At 36.2% G+C, this 22,343-nt stretch overlaps 1 protein-coding gene across 18 annotated transcripts in view; it reads left to right on the top strand.

Annotated features, from left to right (window-relative positions):
• The window catches only part of EVI5 (ecotropic viral integration site 5), a 236,664-nt gene that overhangs the window by 81,527 nt on the left and 132,794 nt on the right, over window positions 1-22,343 (top strand). For all 18 annotated transcript variants that reach the window (XM_042997888.1, XM_042997886.1, XM_042997889.1 and 15 more), the window contains 7 exons: window positions 4,143-4,332; window positions 4,992-5,216; window positions 5,966-6,040; window positions 11,971-12,096; window positions 13,452-13,595; window positions 15,188-15,277; window positions 15,386-15,483. In XM_042997888.1, coding sequence (XP_042853822.1) covers window positions 4,143-4,332; window positions 4,992-5,216; window positions 5,966-6,040; window positions 11,971-12,096; window positions 13,452-13,595; window positions 15,188-15,277; window positions 15,386-15,483 — 948 coding nt within the window. The remainder of the gene's footprint in view (window positions 1-4,142; window positions 4,333-4,991; window positions 5,217-5,965; window positions 6,041-11,970; window positions 12,097-13,451; window positions 13,596-15,187; window positions 15,278-15,385; window positions 15,484-22,343) is intronic.

Genomic DNA, 22,343 nt, shown 5'->3' with positions numbered 1-22,343 from the left:
ATTTAGGTCTTTCATCCATTTTGAGTTTATTTTTGTGCATGGTTTAAGAAAGTGGTCTAGTTTCATTCTTCTGCATGTTGCTGTCCACTACTCCCAGCACGATTTGCTAAAGAGACTGTCTTTTTTTCCACTGGATCAAAGAACAGTATTTTAAATAATGTGGTATCTTGGAATATTGCATTTATAAATTTTTCTCACAGTTCTATATATTTGTGTATGTTATTTCAATGTCCTCTGAAAAGAAACTGCTTTACCCACTTCTCTAACTCACCCATGATTGCACTTGGTATTCTTGCTTATGCCAAAAGTTAGAACTTGGCAATCTCTGAGACCTCTCTGACTCTCTAGAAGCCTTCTGTCTAGGCACTTTTTCATCTATACTTCCATCATATTTCAAACTTAGGTTTAGCTTAGGAAATACCATTATATTCTTTTTAAATTACATCTCTCTATTGATGGTAGTGCTGCAGTTTCATTATTTGGCATATAGCAAGCATTCAGTGAATAATTAAATGAAGAACTGAAGTTCAAGTAATTTCAGTGGAGTTTGTTTCTCTATTCCATTTAGAATTCTGAGGGATTACAATCGTATATAAAAGTGCTTACACAAAGGGGTGCCGCAGTGGCTCAGTTGGTTAAGCGTCCGACTTCAGCTCAGGTCATGATTTCACAGCCCGTGAGTTCGAGCCCCGCATCAGGCTCTGTGCTGACAGCTCAGAGCCTGGAGCCTGCTTCAGATTCTGTGTCTCCCTCTGTCTCTGCCCCTGCTCAGCTTGCACTCTCTGTCTCAAAAATAAACATTAAAAAAATTTTTTTAAAATAGTGCTTACATATATGTAACACTAATTTTTCCATAAGATATATTGTGGACTTACTGAAATAATATCTATGGAAAAAGCAGTAAAGCATTATCATTAATTTTTTTTATTATTTTATTTTTTAAATTTACATTCAAGTTAGTTAACATATAGTGCAACAATGATTTCAGGAGTGGATTCCTTAGTGCCCCTTACCCATTTAGCCCATTCCCCCTCCCACAACCTCTCCAGCAACCCTCTGTTTATTCTCTATATTTAAGAATCTTTTCTATTTTGTCCCCCTCCTGTTTTTATATGATTTTTGCTTCCCTTCCCATATATTCGTCTGTATATCATTTTGTATCTTAAAGTCCTCACATGAGTGAAGTCATATGATTTGTCTTTCTCCCACTAATTTTGCTTAGCATAATACCCTCTAGTTCCATCCATGTAGTTGCAAATGGCAAGATTTCATTCTTTTTGGTTGCTGAGTAATACTCCAAGGTATATATATATGCCACAACTTCTTTATCCATTCATCCATTGATGGACATTTGGGCTCTTTCCATACTTTGGCTATTGTTGATAGTGTTGCTATAAACATTGGGGTGCATGTGTCCTTTCGAAACAGCATACCTGTATCCCTTGGATAAACACCTAGTAGTGCAGTTGCTGGGTCGTAGGGTAGTTCTATTTTTAACTTTTTGAGGAGCCTCCAGACTGTTTTTCAGAGTGGCTGCACCAGTTTGCATTCCTACCAGCAGTGCAAAAGAGATCCTCTTTATCTGCACCCTCTCTAACATCTTTTGTTGCCTGAGTTGTTCATGTTAGCCATTCTGGCAGGTGTGAGGTGGTATCTCATTGTGGTTTTACTTTGTATTTCCCTGATGATGAGTGATGTTGAGCATTTTTTCATGTGTCAGTTGGCCATCTGGATGTTCTTTGGAGAAGTGTCTATTCATGTCTTTTGCCCATTTCTTCACTGAATTCTTTGTTTTTTGGGTGTTGAGTTTTATAAGTTGTTTATAGATTTTGGATACTAACCCTATATCTGATCTTTATGTCGTTTGCAAAAAATCTTCTCCCATTCTGTCAGTTGCCTTTTAGTTTTGCTGATTGTTTCATTCGCTGTGCAGAAGATTTTTGTTTTGATGAGGCCCCAGTAGTTCATTTTTGCTTTTGTTTCCCTTCCCTCTGGAGATGTGTTGAGTAAGAAGTTGCTGCAGACAAGGCCAGAGAGGTTTTTGCCTGCTTTCTCCTTGAGGATTTTGATGGCTTCCTGTCTTTTGTTTAGGTCTTTCATCCATTTTGAGTTTATTTTTGTGTATGGTGTAAGAAAGTTGTCCAGGTTCATTTTTCTGCATGTCGCTGTCAAGTTTTCCCATCACCACTTGCTGAAGAGACTGTCTTTATTCCATTGGATATTCTTTCCTGCTTTGTCCAAGATTAGTTGGCCATATGTTTGTGGGTCCATTTCTGGGTTCTCTGTTCTGTTCCATTGATCTGAGTGTCTGTTCTTGTGCCAGTACCATACTGTCTTGATGGTTACAGCTTTGTAGTATAGCTTGAAGTCCAAGATTGTGATGCCTTCTGCTTTGGTTTTCTCTTTCAAGATTGCTTTGGCTATTTAGGGTCTTTTCTGTTTCCATACAAATTCTAGGATTGTTTGTTCTAGCTCTGTGAAGAATGCTGATGTTATTTTAATAGGGATGCATTGAATATGTAGATTGCTTTGGGAATTATTTTTTTCCAATAAAGAATATTTATAGCAAATAGTTGACGCTTAATTTGGCTGTTTTATCCATTTTTCTATTTCTAGCCATATTTGGGATATTTAATTTAAATCATTGTTGCAGTGGAAATGTATGAAACTATCCCATTAAGAAGAATAGTATTTGTGCAGTTTTTATTATGTTGTGTTAACTGATTATGACATATTTGGGATTTGAAGTTCTTTTTTTAATATGCAGATTTTGATTTTATTTCAACTCAGTTGATACTTAATGTACCTTGTTATTGTGCTAAGTGCTTTCAGGGATATAAAAATGAATAAATCTCCCATGCAAAGGGTGTTTCTAATAGTCTGCTCAGTAGGGTTTGATACATATATTTTTTTATTAGTTTTTATATGTCTTTAATATTTGGAGCATTTGTTATATCCTAAATAGAGGACTTTCTCAAGGCATTATTCTAAGTAAGTGGTAGTCATGTTAAAAACAGAAATAGATCTTTGAGGACCCTTATTTGAATGACATGTAATTTCTGTCTTTATAGTGAGAGAGCCACATTTTCCAGTCTTTCATTATAGTGTGTTTATTTATGAAATAAATAATAGATTTGATGTTGTGATAAGTCATAGAACTGATCTCTGAAATTATCTCATCTTTGAACAGATAAGGAAATACAAAGGCGAAAGGATCTTAAGAATGAAGAGGTCTCAGTTTGAGAGTGCAAACCCAGTGATAAATAACAACTGTTAGTTGGCTTGAGTTTTTGTGAGGTAGTTGGGATTAAGGAGACCGAGTGTATTAAAGTCCTCCATGTAAATGGAGAAGCTCCTACTCGGCTACACCTTGTTTTTCCTATGCAGGAATATGGATGGGCTTGGTTTTGCCATCTTTATTTTTCAAGAGAATCCAGAACTGTAAATAAATATATGTGTATATAAACAAATAAGTGAAAACTTCCAATTTTCATATTAATAATTGTACAGGGTTTTTTTGTTTGTTTTTGTTGTTGTTTTCAGTAGGCTCCATGCTGGGCCTAGTGAAGGGCTTGAACTCACAACCCTGAGATCAAGACCTGAGCTGAGAGCAAGAGTTGGACGTTTAACCCACTTAGTCATCCATGCACCCTAGTAAATTTTTTATACCAATACTGCATGACCAAACAATGGCAGATTTATAGAAGGGCAGAAAAAAATGAAAAAAAGAGAAGGGATTTGGGTGATTTGGGTGGCCCTGCTTTGCTTTTTTTACCCTAGGATGCATTCTAAACATGTAGGATTAGTTCCTCAATAGAATTTGTTAAACCTGTTCCAACAGCAATTTGTTTTCTCCTGAAGCCCTCCCAACCACCTTTCTCACTAGATTTCTCCTAATTTGTATTTTTAGTAGAGATGAAGGGAAATTATGATGGGACAAATAGCACTAAAATATTTAATGTAATGTACTATCAAATTTTGAAATTGCTATGCTTAGACGAAAAAATACAGTAATAACCAAATATTGCTGAAATTATGCATATTCTAAAACCGTGGCTATTAGTAAAGAGCTATGTATCATTATTACTTCATCCAATATCACTGTAAAATTAGATCTTGAGCAATTTTTAATTATGTTTTAGATTGTTAGAGACGGATAGTAAGTCTTTAAGATCTGTAAATGGGTCAAGAAGAAACAGTGGCTCCTCCCTTGTATCAAGTTCATCAGCCTCTAGCAACCTCAGCCACCTTGAAGAAGATTCTTGGATTCTTTGGGGAAGAATTGTTAATGAATGGGAAGATGTACGCAAAAAGAAGGAAAAGCAAGTTAAGGTATTCATATTCTTTGTTGAATTTCTTCCTCTTATCCCAAAGGGGCATCAAGGCATGGATTAATGGAAGATTAAAAAAAAAAAAAACCAACAACTGAGATTTGAGTACTTTCTAAGTGCTGTAATAAAGAGCCCTGTTTTATCTGTTTTCATTTATTTGTGTCCATTAGAAGTTTTGAATTGTAGATATCAGTTGTTACAGACGATTCCTAATTGTAGAAATATATAGCTGAAAATTATTTTAGAAATTCTCTCTTTTTATAGATTCATGAATGAAGTAGTAACATCCTAGGTCTTTGAATTATCACTATTTTACCTTTTTGGTAAAATCTTTGAAAGACAATGGTTATTACTGTGCTTTCATTCACAGCTCTGCAGATTTTCAGGTCCTTAATAGCTTTAGAGGCCACATTCTGGGAGAAATGTCAAGGGTTTATCCATGGCGTTGTAGCCCCCCTGACAAGAAAGGACACATCCAAGGGCCAAGTATTAGCCTTGGTTAAAAGGTTCCCTAGTATTTAAGAGTAGCTTTGTGAATTATAAATTTGATAAAGTGTTCCACTCCATTCCAATCCCCAACAAGTCGTCTTTGACTTTTAAGGTAGGAGACTTCAATAATTCAATATTAAAATTTTATTTTACTTTTAATTTTATTTTTAGGAGCTTGTTCGTAAAGGGATACCTCACCATTTTAGAGCAATAGTTTGGCAACTTTTATGCAGTGCACAAAGTATGCCAATTAAGGATCAGTATTCAGAACTCCTGAAAATGACCTCACCTTGTGAAAAATTGATCCGAAGGGACATTGCTAGAACTTATCCTGAACACAATTTCTTTAAGGAAAAAGACAGCCTTGGACAGGAGGTTTTATTTAATGTAATGAAGGTAAGTTCTGTTTATAATTTTTTAAAATGAATTCTCAGAAGGTTGAAATTAGACAGTAATCAGTTACTTTGGCAAAAATTTGACTTTAGCATGATTTCTGCTTTAATTTTGATGCTACATTACTGTCTAGTTTGGAGAACTTAGAAAATTCATCACATTGCTTGATATTGGGTAGAATCAAATAGTCTATAAATCACTATACCATAGAAAGATCCTTTATGAAAATGGGTGATTTATCTTCTGTGAGTTTCACAATCTAGGACCAGTTTTCGGCTTACTATGGCCAGCACTGTAAGAACTCTTAGCTCTTCAGAGTGTGTGCTATTGTAATTTTTTCTTCAATATTGCCTTTTTTCTTGAAATAGTTCCTTTCCTTTTCAACTACCTCTGTAAAATATTAATTTCTTTTTGAACCATTTCAGTTCTCCCAGTGCTTTACCTTAACCTTACTGTTTTTATCTTTATCAGATAAATATTTTTTAAACTTTGTTACTTCACTGAGTGTAAGTTCCTTTATTTTCTTGTCCTTAGGAGCATCGGTTTCTAACTGGGAAATTATCAAAAGAAAATTTTATGTAATAAATCATCTACTTTTTAAACCCTAATAGGATAACATGTATGACAAGCAAGCGGAAGCTTGTCAAAAAAATAAATGGTATTTACTCCATCATCTCACTATTTTTAGGTTTTTAGAGAAGAAAGATATAATACATCATGTTAAAGTATTTTGAACATTTTTTACTTTTTAGGCATATTCTTTAGTGGATCGTGAGGTTGGTTACTGTCAAGGAAGTGCTTTTATAGTTGGATTGTTGCTTATGCAGGTAAGTTAGTACAGGTATTAAGTTTCTAAGTTCCTTATTGAAGTTGAATTGGAGAATTAAAGAATCATTCTTGTTTTTATTAAGCATTTGATACTGGGTATTTTTCTTTAGGCATAATTTAAATAGGGATAGTTAATTTTCACTTTAAAATATTAAAAGTTTTGAAAATAACATACAATAATGTCCTTCCAGTAATGAAATTTCAGCTTCTTGGTGTCTACATTTGAGCCATAATATTGTACTATAGCCTGTATCTACTTTTAAATCTTAACTTACATGTCAATATTTAATAAAGACTAATGTTTTCCCAACTAAGGAGGATATGATTAAAGTGTTGGTATGAAAATCTTATTTATGTCATACATCTTTGCAAATTCACACAGAAATTTTGGTTGTCACAGGGTTAAGTGCTTATTATGCCTATCTTGTTATAGGTTCTAAAATAGAGATGCTCATGGGATGTCTGGGTGCTTAGTCGGTTAAACGTCTGACTCTTGGTTTCGGCTCAGGTCATGATCTCATGGTTCATGAGTTCGAGCCCCACATCGGGCTCCGTGCTGACAGTGTGGAGCCTGCTTGGGATATTCTCTCTCTCTCTCTGTCCCCCCACCCCCAAAAGTAAATAAATAATTAAAAAAAAAATTAAACCAAATATAGATACTCAATTATTTTTACTGCCCCAGGGATATAACCTATATTTCTATTGACAGTGACTTACTTTAGAGTGGGTTTGGATAGGATGTTTTCAGAAGTCAGGGGCAGGATCACCAGTTTATATCTTAGAAGGGAAATGACAAATAGTGTTTTCACTTCCGTTGAATTTTTTTTCAAGTCCATTGTACTCTTATTCTCACACTAAAATGTAGTCTGAAGAGAAACCGTGGAGATAGCTTGATTTGAGTCATATATGTAAGCTGGTTTTTCCATCTCAGTGCTACACTGAGTTCTGTGAACTTGGGCTAGATCATTTAATCTGTCTCTGAGCCTTAATTAGGTAACACTGTGTACTTTCAGATTCATTGTGAGGGTTATATGAGATAATATATGTAAAAACCTACCGTGGTGTTTGACATATAGTAGACATGCAATAAAAATTCAATGACTGGCCCAAGATGATTTTTCTTGGTAGATAAAAGCAGAGTAGGAATTTGAAACTGTGTTGCTCCATGCTTTGCTTCAGTTTCCCAGCAGTTCTGCCTGAATTTTAAAGCTTTGTAACTCTCAGGAATATATATACACACTACTTTTCTGAGTAGCAAAAACCTCATGTCACAGAAACTGATTTATAATAAGAGTGACTGATATTTACTTTGTTTTATAATATATCATGCCAACTGTTGCATGATAACTGTCCATTTCTAGGTGATATTAGATTGTAAATAATGAAAACAAAACTAGTTTTGTTAATGTTGAGGTTTTGCACAATAGTGATTTTTTCTTAATTTGTAGTTGATTAATATTGGTAGGCTTTTTACTATTGAACTCAAGCATTCTTATTATAAATCGAGTGATTTTTTTTTTCATAATTCTATTCCTTTTGCATTCATATTAGTTCCAGAATAACCTTTCAGTAGTCATTTCTATTTAAAGGGCAGTTTTTTCTTGAGTTACGAATCTCTTAACAGTAGACCTAGGGCTATAGGAATCTCAAGGGGCCACCACATTTTCCTCCAAGACACTGTAGGCAGTGCTGGTAGCGATACTTTCATTTATTGATTAATTTATTTATCTTTTATTGTCAATGGCAGCTAATACATTACCATAACAATAATTTTCTAGCCCAGGGCCATAAGCTAGAAAGAGTGGTACAGCCAGATTCAAAGGCCCCTCTCTTTGTTTCTAAAACTTAATTCTCTTATACCCTATGCTATATTGCCTCCCACATGTTAGCTTGGCAACATAACTCAGTGTTTGAGGAAAAATTTTGTAAAGTTAGCTTAATTAGTACATGTTGTTTTAAAATAGCTAAAAGTGCTGGATACGTTTTGTGTATGTCTTAATACTCCAACAAAATTAGGTAGATAGTGTCCCCAGTAGACCTTTGCAAAAGGCATGGATTCTTATTGAGTCCGTGTCACAGAAAAGGTATGTAGCAGTGCAGTTGCTCCAAGATTTGTGTGCACAGATTTCTAATAGAAAGGAGTGGCTGTAAAACAACTAGGTGATTGTTCTTCATATTTATATTTTACTCAGTGTTACACTTTTTCATTTTGAAAGCATTGTTTTCAGTTTTTTTGAGGAGGACCCAGTGATTTTATTTTTTCCCCTTTGGTCTTTTATTTGATTACTTCAACTTACTTAAAAAATTGGCATTTCCCACATTAGTGCTTTTGTGGAGGAGAGAGGGAATGAAACCTGTAATATTTCAGAAGAGAAGAAACTCTTTTTATATTTATTTTATTTTTGAGAGAGAGACAGAGACAGAGCATGAGTGGGGGAGGGGCAAAGAGAGAGGGAGACACATAATCTGAAGCAGGCTCCAGGCTCTGAGCTGTCAGTGCAGAGCCTGATGCAGGGCTTCAACCCACAAATCGTGAGATCATGACCTGAGCTGAAGTTGGATGCTTAACTTCCTGAGCCACCCAGGTGCCCTGAGCAGAAATCCTTATAAGACAAAAAATTTATTCATTGCCACTGTCAGTAGAATGAGGGGTGGTAGGGGTGGAATGGAAAGGGGAAGGTAGTGGTGGGAGAAGAGATGAGAAAAGTAGTAAGGGGTCATGTCATGTAGGACCTTGTAAGGATTTTGACTTTTACTGAGGATATGGAAAACCACTAGAGTATTTTGAGCAGTGGAGTGAAATGTTCTAATTCAAGCCTTGAAAAGAACACTCGGGCAGTTCCATGCTGTATAGGGAATAGATTGTTGGGAAGGAAGCCTGAGGAGGCAGCAGAGTGACCCATGAGGAGGCTTTTAGAGTTTTTCATGAAAGACAATGGACTACTCTTTTGATTGTGGTTTGGATTAGGTGTCTTTGGTCGAAAGTGGTTGGTTCTTGAAATAATCTTAATATAGAGCCAGCAGGAGTTACTGATAGATTGGATGTGGAGTAAAAGGAAAGGAGACAGTGATGACACATATGGATTTTGAGTGGAAGTTTGGGCAAGGAATGGCAGAGTAGGAAATTAGGAGTGGTTTGAGATGTCTATCAGACGTCCAAGTGGAAATGTAAGCGGGCAGTTGGAAATATGAGACCAGAATTGTGGTAAAGGTTCAGGCCAATGGAAGAGAGAGACAAGAGGCTATAAAATGGATGCAGATGCAGGTAGGATGATATTTATGATAGTGTGAGAATGGGAAAATTCTCTTTATATTGCTTCTAATTTTTAAAAAATTTAAGTACGAAATAAGGTCATTAGATTAGTTGAGTGGGAAGGAGGCCGTGAAAGCTTGAGGATAGAGAAGAAAGCTTGAAATGGTGGCCTCATAGATTGAGAGTGATTAAATTAGTGAAATAAAGCATACCAGAAACATTAAAGATCCACTGACATTAGTGGTTCTGAATTCAGAGTGAGATCAGCCAGCATGGTAAAGTCTTTTGTTTTTACCCAACCACTCTCCGTTGCCTAGATGTACTTCTAGAGTTTGATTTATCCAAGGGTAGAGTTTTGCAGTTGGAATTATTACTGAGAGAGACAGGCAAAAGTTATTGTGGATTTAAGTGACTGAATAAATATAACAGGGTATAGGCAGCAAAGAACACACGAGAGTTGGAAACAGAAAAAAGGTAGTGTGATATAAATGAGTGATAGGCTTGCAAGGTCATATAACTCTATTAATCTTCATTGCAACCCTGTGAAATAAGTGCTGTTATTTTACTCATTTGACCAATGTTGAAACTGAGCAACAGAGAGATTAAATAATTTGCTTAAGGTCATGTAGCTAAGTGGAATTTGAACCATAAGCTGTGTGGCTCTAGAACCTGAGTTAAGATCATTGGAAGAAAGGAAGGCTAAGTAAGATCTGCTAGGCCAGGGAATTAATCCTCATGAAAATGAGTAAAGTTCAGGTGAGTGACCTAGAGGTTTGTAGATATTACAAAAAAGAAGAGTAATAGGTAATATCCACAGTATCTGTTTCAGAGAGAAGGGGGAGGTAATGCAATGGCAATGAGTCAGTGAGTTCCAGGAAGAGAAATAGACCTTTACTCCCTGGTTGCTTTCAGTACTATAGTAGAGAAAACAGCCCCCTTAGGGGAGCCAAGTTTCAGTTGGAGGAAGAAGGTGAAAGACCATTTAGTAAAGAGATTGAGGATCTAGGTAGCATATTTTGTTGATGGCAGGTTATAAGTTCCAGAAAGTGCTGTGGAAAAGGTTTAGGAAAGGCTGGACATGGGGTTAAATTTGGGGAACAGTAGAACCACATGGGATGAGAGTTCCAGGTTGTGTGGCTTCTTATGGTGATTAACATAAATCAGTGGGGCTATAGGGCTTGTGGAATTGATAAGGATGGTCTTCAAGGCAGAATTGTTGCTGTATGTGTTGGGAGGAAGGAAGGAAGTATAGGTTTTACTAAGAGTAACATTTGACTTCTGTCCAAGGCTGTGTTAAGGCCAGGAAAAAAAGTTATTAGAAACAGTTGTTAGTAAGAATGCCTAGAGATCCTTTGAGGTTTATTTTATTTTATTTACTATTTATTTTTATTTAAAAAAATTTTTTTAATGTTTATTTTTGAGAGAGAGAGAGCGAGTGAGCAGGGGGGAGGGGAAGAGAGAGGGGGGAGACAGAGAATCTGAAGCAGGCTCCAGGCTCAGAGCTGTCAGCAGAGAGCCCAATGCGGAGCTTGAACTCAAAAACCATGAGATCATGACCTGAGCCGAGGTTGGATGCTTAACTGACTGAGCCACCCAGGCTCCCCAAGGTTTCTTTTAAAACACATTAGTATAATGTGAATAAATGAGCAGTAGAAAATTAGAAAATATTCTGAATATCTGTGTAGCTCTTTAAAGAGTTCTTATATTCATATCTTATTTGATATAGCTTTTCTTGTGAGTTTTGGGTAAAATATTTTTCTTGTGCGTTTCACATAAAATGTGAGACAGTTGTTAGTAAGAATAAAATATGAAACTGTTACCTTTAAACGTTACTTACAGATCCTTTGAAAATATATTTTACAAGTTTTTTTTTTTTTTTTTTTGTTAAACACTTACTGTATCATATAATTTCTGCTTAGGACCATTGAAAGTCTTCCCATCTCATGTAAGGTAAAAGTCCAAATCCTTACAGTGGTCTCTAAAACCTTCTGTAATTTGGTTCCGTGTATTTCTCTTCCATAAGCTAACCACCACTTGCAGAATTACTCCTAATTTAGTGGTCTATTTGCTGTTCCTTGAGCATGCCACTTGTGATTCTACTCTGAGGCCTTATACTCCTAGGATTGTTCTTTTCCTCAATTGCTCCCTTAGTTTTTTCAGTATTCTGCTCAAATGCTCCCTTTTCAAGGGACTTTGCCTGATCTGCCTACATAAATAGCAGTGTATCTCCCCAGCATTTCCTGTGACCCTACTGTATTTTATTTCCATAGCACTCATCACCATCTGGCATATATATTAATTGATTTATTGCACATATTGTCTTTCTTCTTCAACTAAAAGGTTCAGGTTCCATGAGGGTAGAGTATTTATTTTTTTCACTGGTATATATCCAGGAGAACAGAACTATCTGACTCTAAAGGAATATTGGTTGATAGAATTCATTAATTAGGCAAGTGAGGCAGTTAGTCTCAAAGGTTGTTAAATTTGTTTAACCTCTCATTCTGAGAATGGGAGATTAGAATCTTTTGATACCTAGTCCATTGTTCTTAACATTGTAACACATGGACATTCAAAACCATCTTTATACTTGGATGGGTTCTTAGTTTAAATAAGCATTTAGCTTTTTTGTGTATTACAAAACATTAACCTGTGTTGCTTTTCCCCCTTATATTGTAGATGCCAGAAGAAGAAGCTTTCTGTGTATTTGTTAAATTAATGCAAGATTATAGACTTCGTGAACTTTTTAAGCCAAGTATGGCAGAACTGGGCCTATGTATGTACCAGTTTGAATGCATGATACAGGTAAAATTGTAGTGTTAACGAAAAGGCATATTGCCTTTGTATTTTTGTCTTCTTGGTTTGAATGACAAGTAAATGCAATGTTAAAAGCATTTTAGCAATTGAAAAGTCAGTGTTTTAATCCCATGATTGTTGGTTGGTTAACACATCAGTTAGATGCTATCTGCTGGTAGAGCACAGTCTGGAACTTGACTGCAGTTTTCATATTCAGACTTGAAGCATTTATGCCAAATATATCGCAACCACATTGCCTAAATGCATGAGTTTCCTTTTTATGCCCTATTGTATCCTATTATTGTTATAGAGACTTTGCTCTCACAAGAGCTCATGACATGACACTGACATCAGTTCACTTCTTTTGAGGCTTGTCTGTTCTTTCAGTCCTCTCTCCTGCCTTTCCCTTTTTATCTCGCTTTTTTTGCTAGCCTGTAATATTTTCTTAAAATAATGCTTTTATGTTGCTAGTTTAAGACTCAGAGTGTAGTGACTGTGTGAGGGTGTAGAGAAGGGGAGGAGAGGAATCAAAATCAAGTGAAAAATATTTTTGAAATATTTTACCCTTCTAGAGTTAATTTATATATATTTTTTTAGTTTACTGTAATATTGTCCTGTAATATTATGGTGTAAGTATTCTCATTGACTTAAATTTCAATTAGATATGCAGAACTTAAGAATATAGGTTCAGGATTCAGCAGACATGAAAGCCCTTTTATGAGTCTGCTTTTCCCTGGCTGCCTTACCTGCAGGAGATATGCAAAGTGTTGGCACATTTTAAAGATAAGATAAAATGGGAATTGAGATGAATCTTAAATAAATTTTTCTTTCTGAAATAATGTTTTTAACCAACCTTAATTTCTCTTGGTTTATTTTCAGTTAATGTGTCATTTATGTTTTGAATTACTAGAATTGAGGAAGCATCTGTATTTTGGGTGAAAAGGTAGGAAGGTAAGGATGGGTGATCAATGGTAGATAGCACCAGAAAGTATTTCAAGGTAGCATTTCTTTTCTTTAAAAATTTTTTTGGAATTACTACTGTTTTAGAAAAGTACAGAAAATATCAGACAGCTGTGTTCCTACCAACATGATTAAATAAATATTAAAGTTTTATTTATTTGTTTTAATTGTTATTTTTATTAGTAAATGTTCTAGATACAGCCTAAATTCTGCCTGCACATCCTTTTCCCCTTCTTCCTTTCCCAGATAGTAACCACTTTCCTGAATGTATCAATTTCTACATCTTAACTTTTCTAAGTGATGCCTGATCTAATCTTTGAAATAGGCTATTAGTATACACACAATACTCTGGTTTAAAATGCTGAATTTTACTGTGTCTTAATTAATTCCTTTCTTTTCTTTAGGAGCATCTTCCAGAGCTCTTTGTACATTTTCAGTCTCAGAGTTTTCATACCTCAATGTATGCATCATCCTGGTTTCTGACTATCTTTCTTACGACTTTTCCATTACCAATTGCAACAAGGATATTTGATATCTTTATGTCTGAGGTAAGCTAGTGGGCAGACTGAATGAAGGAATCATGGATTTAATCATTAGAGCAGGGCAATGAGGAGAACAATATAGGACACTCATGTGTTCCATGGTTAACTACTTATAAGGATGCTCTCCTTTAAACCTGTAAAATACCTACCAAGTACTTGTTAGTTTCCCCATTTAATAAATGATAGATGAGGAAGCTGAGACTTAGAGGAAAGTTAAGTATCTTGTCTGTGGATACAGCACCTAAGTGGTGTAGTGCCTGCATTTAAATGCAGGCAGTCAAAATCTGGAGCCCACACTCTTTTGGGATTTTGTTTGTTTGTTTCTTTTTTTTTTTTTTTAAGAGCAATTGTGAGTATGAACTTAGGGAGAGGAGCAGAAGGGGAGAGAGAATCTTTTTTTTTAAAGTTTATTTATTTTGAGAGAGTGAGAAAGAGTGAGCAGGGGAAGCACAGAGAGAGAGGAGAGGGAGAATCCCAAGCAGGCTTCTCACTAACAGAGCCTGACTCAGGGCTTGAACCTACAAACTGCATGACCCAAGCTGAAATCAAGAGTCGGATACTTAACCAACTGAGCCACCCAGGCGCCCCTGACAGAGAAAGAACCTTAAGTAGGTGTCATGCTCAGCGTGGAGCCCAACACAGGTCTCGATCTCATGATCCTGGGATTATGACCTGAGCCAAAATCAAGAGTCAGATGCTCAACTGATTGAGCCACCCAGGCACCCTGGGGCCCACACTCTTAATCAGACGTCTGTATTGCTTCCTGATTGATTCAGGAGGTGAATCCATTCTTACTGATTCAGTGAGAATTAGTGAAAGGTGAAATTTGCCTTATAGTTAATATTATTGCAGTGCATCTGTTACCCAAAGAGCAAGAAGTAATGAGCATAATTAAGTTTCTTCTATTCTATGAATATTTTGCAGGTAGTTCTTCTAATTGTCATGGTCATGTAGAGTCATCCTTTATCTTTTATTCTGTATTTTGGGTGAGAAGGTAGGAAGTAAGGTTAAGTGATAAATGGTAGCAAGCACTTTAAAGTGTTATTAATAATAATTAATAACATCTTAATCAGGGGTGACTGGCTGGCTCAGCTGGTAGAGCATGTGACTCTTGATCTCAGGGTGGTGAATTCAAGTCCCACCTTAGTGAATTAAATTAAGTTAAAAATAAATAAATACAACATCTTAAACCCAATGTTAGTTGTTATTAACTACATCTTGGGATGATCAGGTTATATTACCTAATTAAATTAATTTAGTTTGGAGTCAGCAAACTGATTTATGTACTAATCATCCTGGTTCAAGTGTCAAATTCGTTCCTTCACTTATTTTTGTAAAAAGTTTTCTTGGAACATAGCCATGCCCTTTTGTTGTGTTGTCTTTGTCTGCTTTTGGGCTGTGGTGGCAGAGTTGAGTATTTGTGACAGTGACCACATGGCCCACAAAGTCTAAAATATTTGCTATCTGACTTTTTGCAGAGATGTTTGTCAGTTTCTAGTGTAGATCCCTAAATGTTTACCTTAATATTTTTTTGAATGATTAGTTTTTGTCAATGGAATAGTAAGAGAAGTTTGACTTTATGAAATGTGTTTCCACAGGGTTTAGAAATAGTATTTCGAGTAGGATTGGCACTTCTTCAAATGAATCAGGCAGAACTGATGCAACTTGACATGGAAGGGATGTTACAGGTAAGTCAGTTCATGATTTCTTGAGTGTCTTTAGATTTTACTGTTAATTAGTTAACAAGAAACAGCACTAAGTAGTTCTTATGTTTTTCTTTTAATGTGTCTTTTTAGCACTTTCAGAAGGTCATTCCACATCAGTTTGATGGTGGCCCAGACAAATTAATCCAGGCAGCTTACCAAGTCAAATATAACTCAAAAAAAATGAAAAAGTAAGTATTTTATGTTTTGGTTTTTAGTTATGGAGGTTTGTTGGAGCATATAGGAAATTAAATAGAAACATCAAAGAGTCCAGTGATCAGTGCCATTTTCCTCTTCAGTTTATAGAAATGTAGTATTTTTTTTGGTGGTATTGGATAACATAAATCTAATGTTGGAATTTCATACTTCTCCCCTTTCCCATTCCACATTGACTGGAATTAGGAACCTGGTAAGTTTATACGTGTGAGTGTACTGTTACTTTGAAAACCACTTTTATGGTGTGATCCGCTTCACTGACACTCTTTTCCTCTCGACCCCAAAGTGTCACTTAAGTTCAGGATTAGCCTAGCCAATAAGATAGGTATGAAGTATAGATTGAGAATTGAAGTTGTATTGTGTATTCTTTTTGAATGAAACTTTTCTTGATACATATTTAATAGAAATTCAAGGTGTAAGCAGTCTTGGCTCACAAAGGTTAATTTTTGAAATATGGTAAAAGTACTAAGAATGACAACTCTTAATCCTCTAGCTTCTAGTGTTTAAATAAATCGAAGCTGGAGACCATAATTACCATTCCTGACACTAGTTTCTATTGTACAGGATGCTTTAAAATGCTAGCAATACTCTATGCTAGCAATTCTCAATACCTTCCCTGCTGTAGCATGAAATTAGTTTCATGTGTATGATATAACTCCCATGGGTGTTTCTACCCCAGGAAGTATATTAGAATATGAGTGAGAGAGAATTATGTTATTAAAATTAGCTCTAAATCACAAAAACAAGCTACAATTTATGAACTTTCACTATTATTAATACGTTACTTGTGAAATTTCTAAATCATATTACACCATCATCTTGAGACATTATTGATCAAAAAGCTATTCTGCTCTGTAATTGAAAAAAACCTTTAGGAGCCATGTTAACTTCTAGATCTTGGTAAAACCACATTCATTCATTCATTCATTCATTCGTTCATTTATTTATTATAATTTACCTTTATTTATTTATTTAAGTTTATTTATTTAGAGAGAGAGAGAGGGGGGGGGGGGAGGGAGGAGGGAGGGAGAGAGAGTCTATCGGTGCAGGGCCTGAGTCAGGGCTGGAAATCATTAACTGTGAGATTATGATCTCAGCTGAAACCAAGAGTCAGACACTGAACTGACTGAGGCACACAGGTGCCCTGGTAGAACCACATTTAAATCACACTAGCCAAAAAGAAAATTTATTTTACTTTAATTATATATTACAGGATAACTGATTCTTCTTGTAGATTTTATTTGTGACCAGTATAATCCCATTTCTGAAATTTTAGTTATTCTATTTACTTATTAATCTCTGACCCTCTACTTCATTCACTCCCTTCCTCATATGATGTCTCTGTTCCACTTTAAGATCTCTATTCTGATGTTTAATAGCCTTCCTCTGGTCTGAATAAGTATAGCTCCTCTGATGTTTTGTACATGTATTCATGTAGCCAAGTGTTGGAGAAAATTGCATAAACAGATTGCTGGCATTAAGTTCTATCTGCATTGCCACTCTAAGTATGTTTTTGTGTTGTCCTTGATGAGTTCTCCCATTACCCTGGCAGTTATTTCAGATTTTACCATTTTCCCCAGATTCTTTCCCCATTTTGCCACATCTGCTCTTCAGATTATTTTACTTGTTAATTCATCAGCCATCATTTTCAAACTCCCTGAAGTTTTTTTCTCCTGTAACTTGCAGCTTGCAGAGTTAGCCATGTTTCTTTTCTTCCTTTTTAGAATATAGTATTTCTTTTCCTTTACAGTGCTAATTCATGATGTCATTTCCATCTCTTCCAGGTCCTTGCTCCACTAGTTGTTTCTCATTTTATCTTCATCCCCTCTTTCTGTTTAATTCTTCAATGTACAAAGGTATTTTTGAGTTCTGACTTAAAAGCAACAAAATACAACCTACCTCAACATAGCATTTCACTCTCCTTTTATGAAGCTTAATTGTGAAGGAAAGAATAGTTTGCTCATTAGCTCTAGATCATATTTCATTTGCCTTTTTTTTCAATTGGGATAATTTTCAAAAATACAGAAAGAGACACTGGAATAATAAAGAAATAATAGTAAAGAAATTATCATCTAGCTTGAAGAGTTAATATTGACCTCTTAAAAATTTTTAGTTCCAATATAGTTAACACATGATGTTACTTTAGTTTCAAGTGTACAATATAGTGATTGAACATTAATATTTTGTCATTTATTTCATCTACTTTCCTAGTAGATAAAATTCTATTTTATTGGTAAGTAAATAATAGAAATCATGACATTTCACTCCTTCAATATTCAATATATAAAGCAGGATGAAGGGCATAGTGTGATGGGGTGCTATTTTAGGTAGAACATGGATAGGATATATAGACTGATAAGGTACCATTTGAGCTGACACTTGAGAGAAGTAAGAGAGGGAACCATGAGATTGTATTCCACGCTGAAAGAACAGTAAATATAACGACTGAGGCCAGGATGTAATTGATATAATTAAGGAACAGCAAAAAGCCAGTGTAACTGTAGCACAGGCAAATAGGAGTGTGTTGGCTAATGAAGTCCAGAACATAGTAGGGAGCAAAGGGTACTTAAACCTGGGCTGTTGTAGGGATGGGATGTCCACTCTCACCACTGTTGTTTAACATAGTGTTGGAAGTCCTAGCATTAGCAGTCAGACAACAAAATGAAATAAACGGCATCAAAATTGGCAAAGAAGTCAAACTTTCACATTTGGCAGACAACATGATACTCTGCATGGAAAACCCAAAAGACTCCATCAAAAGAACTGATACATGAATTCAGCAAAGTCGCAGGGTACAAAATCAATGTACAGAAATCGGTTGCATTTTTATATACCAATAATGAAGCAACAGAGAGAGAAATAAAGAAACTGATCCCATTTATAGTTGCACCAAGAACCATAAAATATCTGGGAATAAACCTAACCAAAGATATAAAAGATCTGTATGCTGAAAACTATAGAAAATTTATGAAGGAAATTGGAGAAGACACAAAGAAATGGAAAAATATTCCATGCTCATGGATTGGAAGAATAAATATTGTTGAAGTGTCAATACTACCCAAGGCAATCTATACATTCAGGGCAATCCCAATCAAAATTGCACCAGCATTCTTCTCAAAGCTAGAACAAACAATCGTAAAATTTGTATGGAACCACAAAAGACCCTGAATAGCCAAAGTAATATTGAAGAACCAGAGTGGGAGGCATCACAATCCCAGTCTTTAGCCTCTACTACAAAGCTGTAATCATCAAGACAGTATGGTATTGGCACAAAAACAGACACACAGACCAATGGAATAGAATAGAGACCCCAGATTTGGACCCACAAATGTATGGCCAACTAATCTTTGACAAAGCAGGAGAGAATATCCAATGGAATAAAGACAGTCTCTTCAAGTGGTGCTGGAAAAACTGGACAGCAACATGCAGAAGAATGAACCTGGACCACTTTCTTACACCATTCACGAAAATAAACTCAAAATGGATGAAAGATCTAATAATGTAAGACAGGAAGCCATCAAAATCCTCGAGGAGAAAGCAGGCAAAAACCTCTTTGATTTTGGCCGCAGCAACTTCTTACTCAGCACGTCTCCGGAGGCAAGGGAAACAAAAGCAAAAATGAACTACTTGGACCTCATCAAGATAAAAAGCCTCTGCACTGCAAAGGAAAGAATCAACAAAACTAAAAGGCAACCAACAGAATGGGAAAAGATATTTGCAAATGACATATCAGATAAAGGGTTAGTATCCAAAATCTATAAAGAACTTACCAAGTTCAACACCCAGAAAACAAATAATCCAGTGAAGAAATGGGCAGAAGACATGAATAGACACTTTTCCAAAGAAGACATCCAGATGGCCCAAAGACACGTGAAAAGATGCTCAACGTCTTACATCATCAGGAAATACAACTCAAAGCCACACTGAGATACCACCTCACACTGGTCAGAGTGGCTAAAATGAACAACTCAGGAAACTACAGATGCTGGCGAGGATGTGGAGAAAGGGGAACCCTCTTGCACTGTTGGTGGGAATGCAAACTGGTGTAGCTGCTCTGGAAAACAGTATGGAGGTTCCTCAAAAAATTAAAAATAGAACTACCCTACGACCCAGCAATAGCACACTGGGAATTTACCCAAGGGATACAGGAGTGCTGATGCATAGGGACACATGTAGCCCAATGTTTATAGTAGCACTTTCAACAATGGCCAAATTATGGAAAGAGCCTAAATGTCCATCAACTGATGAATGCATTATGAAGATGTGATTTATATATACTGTTGGAGAACAAGAAGCCGGAGGCACCATCTTTAAGGAAAGGGACGGAGCAGCAAGGAACTGAAAACAGTTTCATTCCCAGGCAGAAAGCCGCTGGGACTGCACGTTCTTTCCAGAAGGACACCATATGGACACCAGGTCTGGGATAAGAATGTTTTGTTGGCACCAGATGTACTCATGACCATGCAGTATGGAATACATTGTAAGTGCATGACCTGTCAAGATGCCGAATAGTATGTTGTATGTGCTTGCTGTTAACAATTTGCAAAAATAAAAGAGGCTTGATCCAGGGGACCGATGCTTCAGCTCCTGGAGAGTCTTAGCTCCCTGCTTTGTAATTCTCTCATCACCGCACCTTTAGGACCTCTCTACATATACAATGGAATACTACTTGGCAACGAGAAAGAATGAAATCATGCCATTTGCAGCAATGTGGACGGAATGGAGGGTATTATGCTAATTGAAATAAGTCAGTCCAGGGAAGGACAGATACCATGTTTTCACTCATATGTGGATCTTGAGAAACTTGACAGAAGACGATGGGGGAAGGGAAGGGGAAAAAATAGTTACAAACAGAGAGGGAGGGAGACAAACCACAAGAGACTCTTATATACAGAGAACAAACTGAGGGTTGATGAGGGGTGTGGAGGGGGGGAGGGAATGGATGATGGGCATTGAGGAGGGCACTTGTTGGGATGAGCACTGGGTGTTGTATGCAAGCCATTTTTACAATAAATTAGAGTAAAAAAGTAAACCTGGGCTATTGTATAAGGAAGGGTATAAGGTAATTACTACTTACATGTGGCTATTTGAATTATAATAAGGATTTAATTCATCAGTTAGATTAGCTACATTTCAAGTGCTCATTACTTACTTACATTTGGCTAGTTGTTACCATATTGGATGGCACGTATCTAGAACATTTGTTGTAAAGTTCTGTTGGACATGTTGGCCTCCTCAGAGACCAGACTTATGTTTTGAGGGGAATCCATTAGAGGATAATTAGAAATTATTTTAAAATTTCACTCTTTCTGCTGTGTAAAGAGTAGGTAGGGGTTCTCCAGGTGAAGAGAAGGAGGGCATTTTAGGTAGACAATATGTACAAAGGCTCAGAGGTTCTTTAAGACAAAAAAGTTGGAAGCAGTCATTCTTACGCTTTGATTTTGGTTGTTAAAATTTTTTTGGCATACTTTTAAACTTTTTAAAAAGTTAAAATAATACATGTGTATGTAAGAAAATCCATACCTGGGGCACCTGGGTGGCTCGGTCAGTTAAGCATCCGACTTCGGCTCAGGTCATGATCTCACGGTCCGTGAGTTCGAGCCCCGCATCGGGCTTTGTGCTGACAGCTCAGAACCTGGAGCCTGTTTCGGATTCTGTGTCTCCCTCTCTCTCTGCCCCTCCCCTGTTCATGCTCTGTCTCTCTCTGTCTCAAAAATAAATAAACGTTAGAAAATCCATACCTGTTTTTAGGGGGATCCATTTGAAAGTAAGTTGAGATACTGTGCTGTTTTTCTTAAATACGTGAATGAATGTGTACATCCTAAGAACAAGGATTTCTTTCTTTCTTTCTTTTTTTTTTTTTTTAGCAGAACCTAATAGTTAATCAAAAGAAATTATCATAGATACAGTACTATTACATAATTCCCCATGCATGTTCAAGTTTTATCACTTGCCTCAATAACATTCTTTATAACTGTTTCCCCTTCCAAGCCCTCCCAACCCTCTCTCCTGTCCACTCCCTACCCCTTTCTTACCTCCCGGGTCCTGGATCCATTCTAAGTACTCCACAATCATGTATTGCATTAGTTGTTGTGTCACATCAGTCTCCTTTAATCTGAAACAGTCCCTCCACTCTTTGTATTTCTTGGCCTTGATATATTTGAAGAGTACAAGCTAGTTATTTTGTGGAAAATCCCACAGTTTGGAATTTTCTGACATTTCCTCATGATTACATTCAGATTGTACATTTTTGGCAGGTATACCAATGATATGTCTTCTCAATTAACTGTGCGATGGACATATGATACTCGTTTGTCTCAAAATTGATGTTATCTCTAATCATTGGGTTAAGGTGATGTTTGCCAGATTTCACTACTATGAAGTTATTACTTTGCCTTTTATTACTAAGTATTTGCATCCAGATGCTTTGAGATTATATAACTTCCTGTTCTTTACCAAGCCTTCCCTTATGATTTTCTCACTCCCTCATTCCTGCTTTATTAATTGGCATTATACTGTAAGAAAGAGCTTCTTCTCTCTAATATATTAATTCATTTATTTATATAAGTGTGAATTTGTAGGCTCTTTTTTTATTTGGTGAATTATAATCCATCACTCTCAAATTGTCTCTGCTTTGTCCAGTGAAACATATTCCCATGATTCTTTGAGAATATCCTTATTTAAGACAGAAAAAACTCTCTAGACTCCTCTTGTGCCTTACCTGCTCCTGCACAGGAACAAGTAATTTCTCCCAAGAGCCCTGGTTACTTTTAGTAAGCTTTGAAATGTAACCTGAATGTAATGGATAGACACTGAAGCAGTTTAGCTCTGGGCG

This window comes from Panthera tigris, chromosome C1 (assembly GCF_018350195.1).
Source record: "Panthera tigris isolate Pti1 chromosome C1, P.tigris_Pti1_mat1.1, whole genome shotgun sequence".
NCBI classification, from domain to species: Eukaryota; Metazoa; Chordata; class Mammalia; order Carnivora; family Felidae; genus Panthera; species Panthera tigris.
The sequence above is the reverse complement of the archived record's forward strand: the minus strand, read 5'-3'. Positions and strand labels throughout refer to the sequence as shown.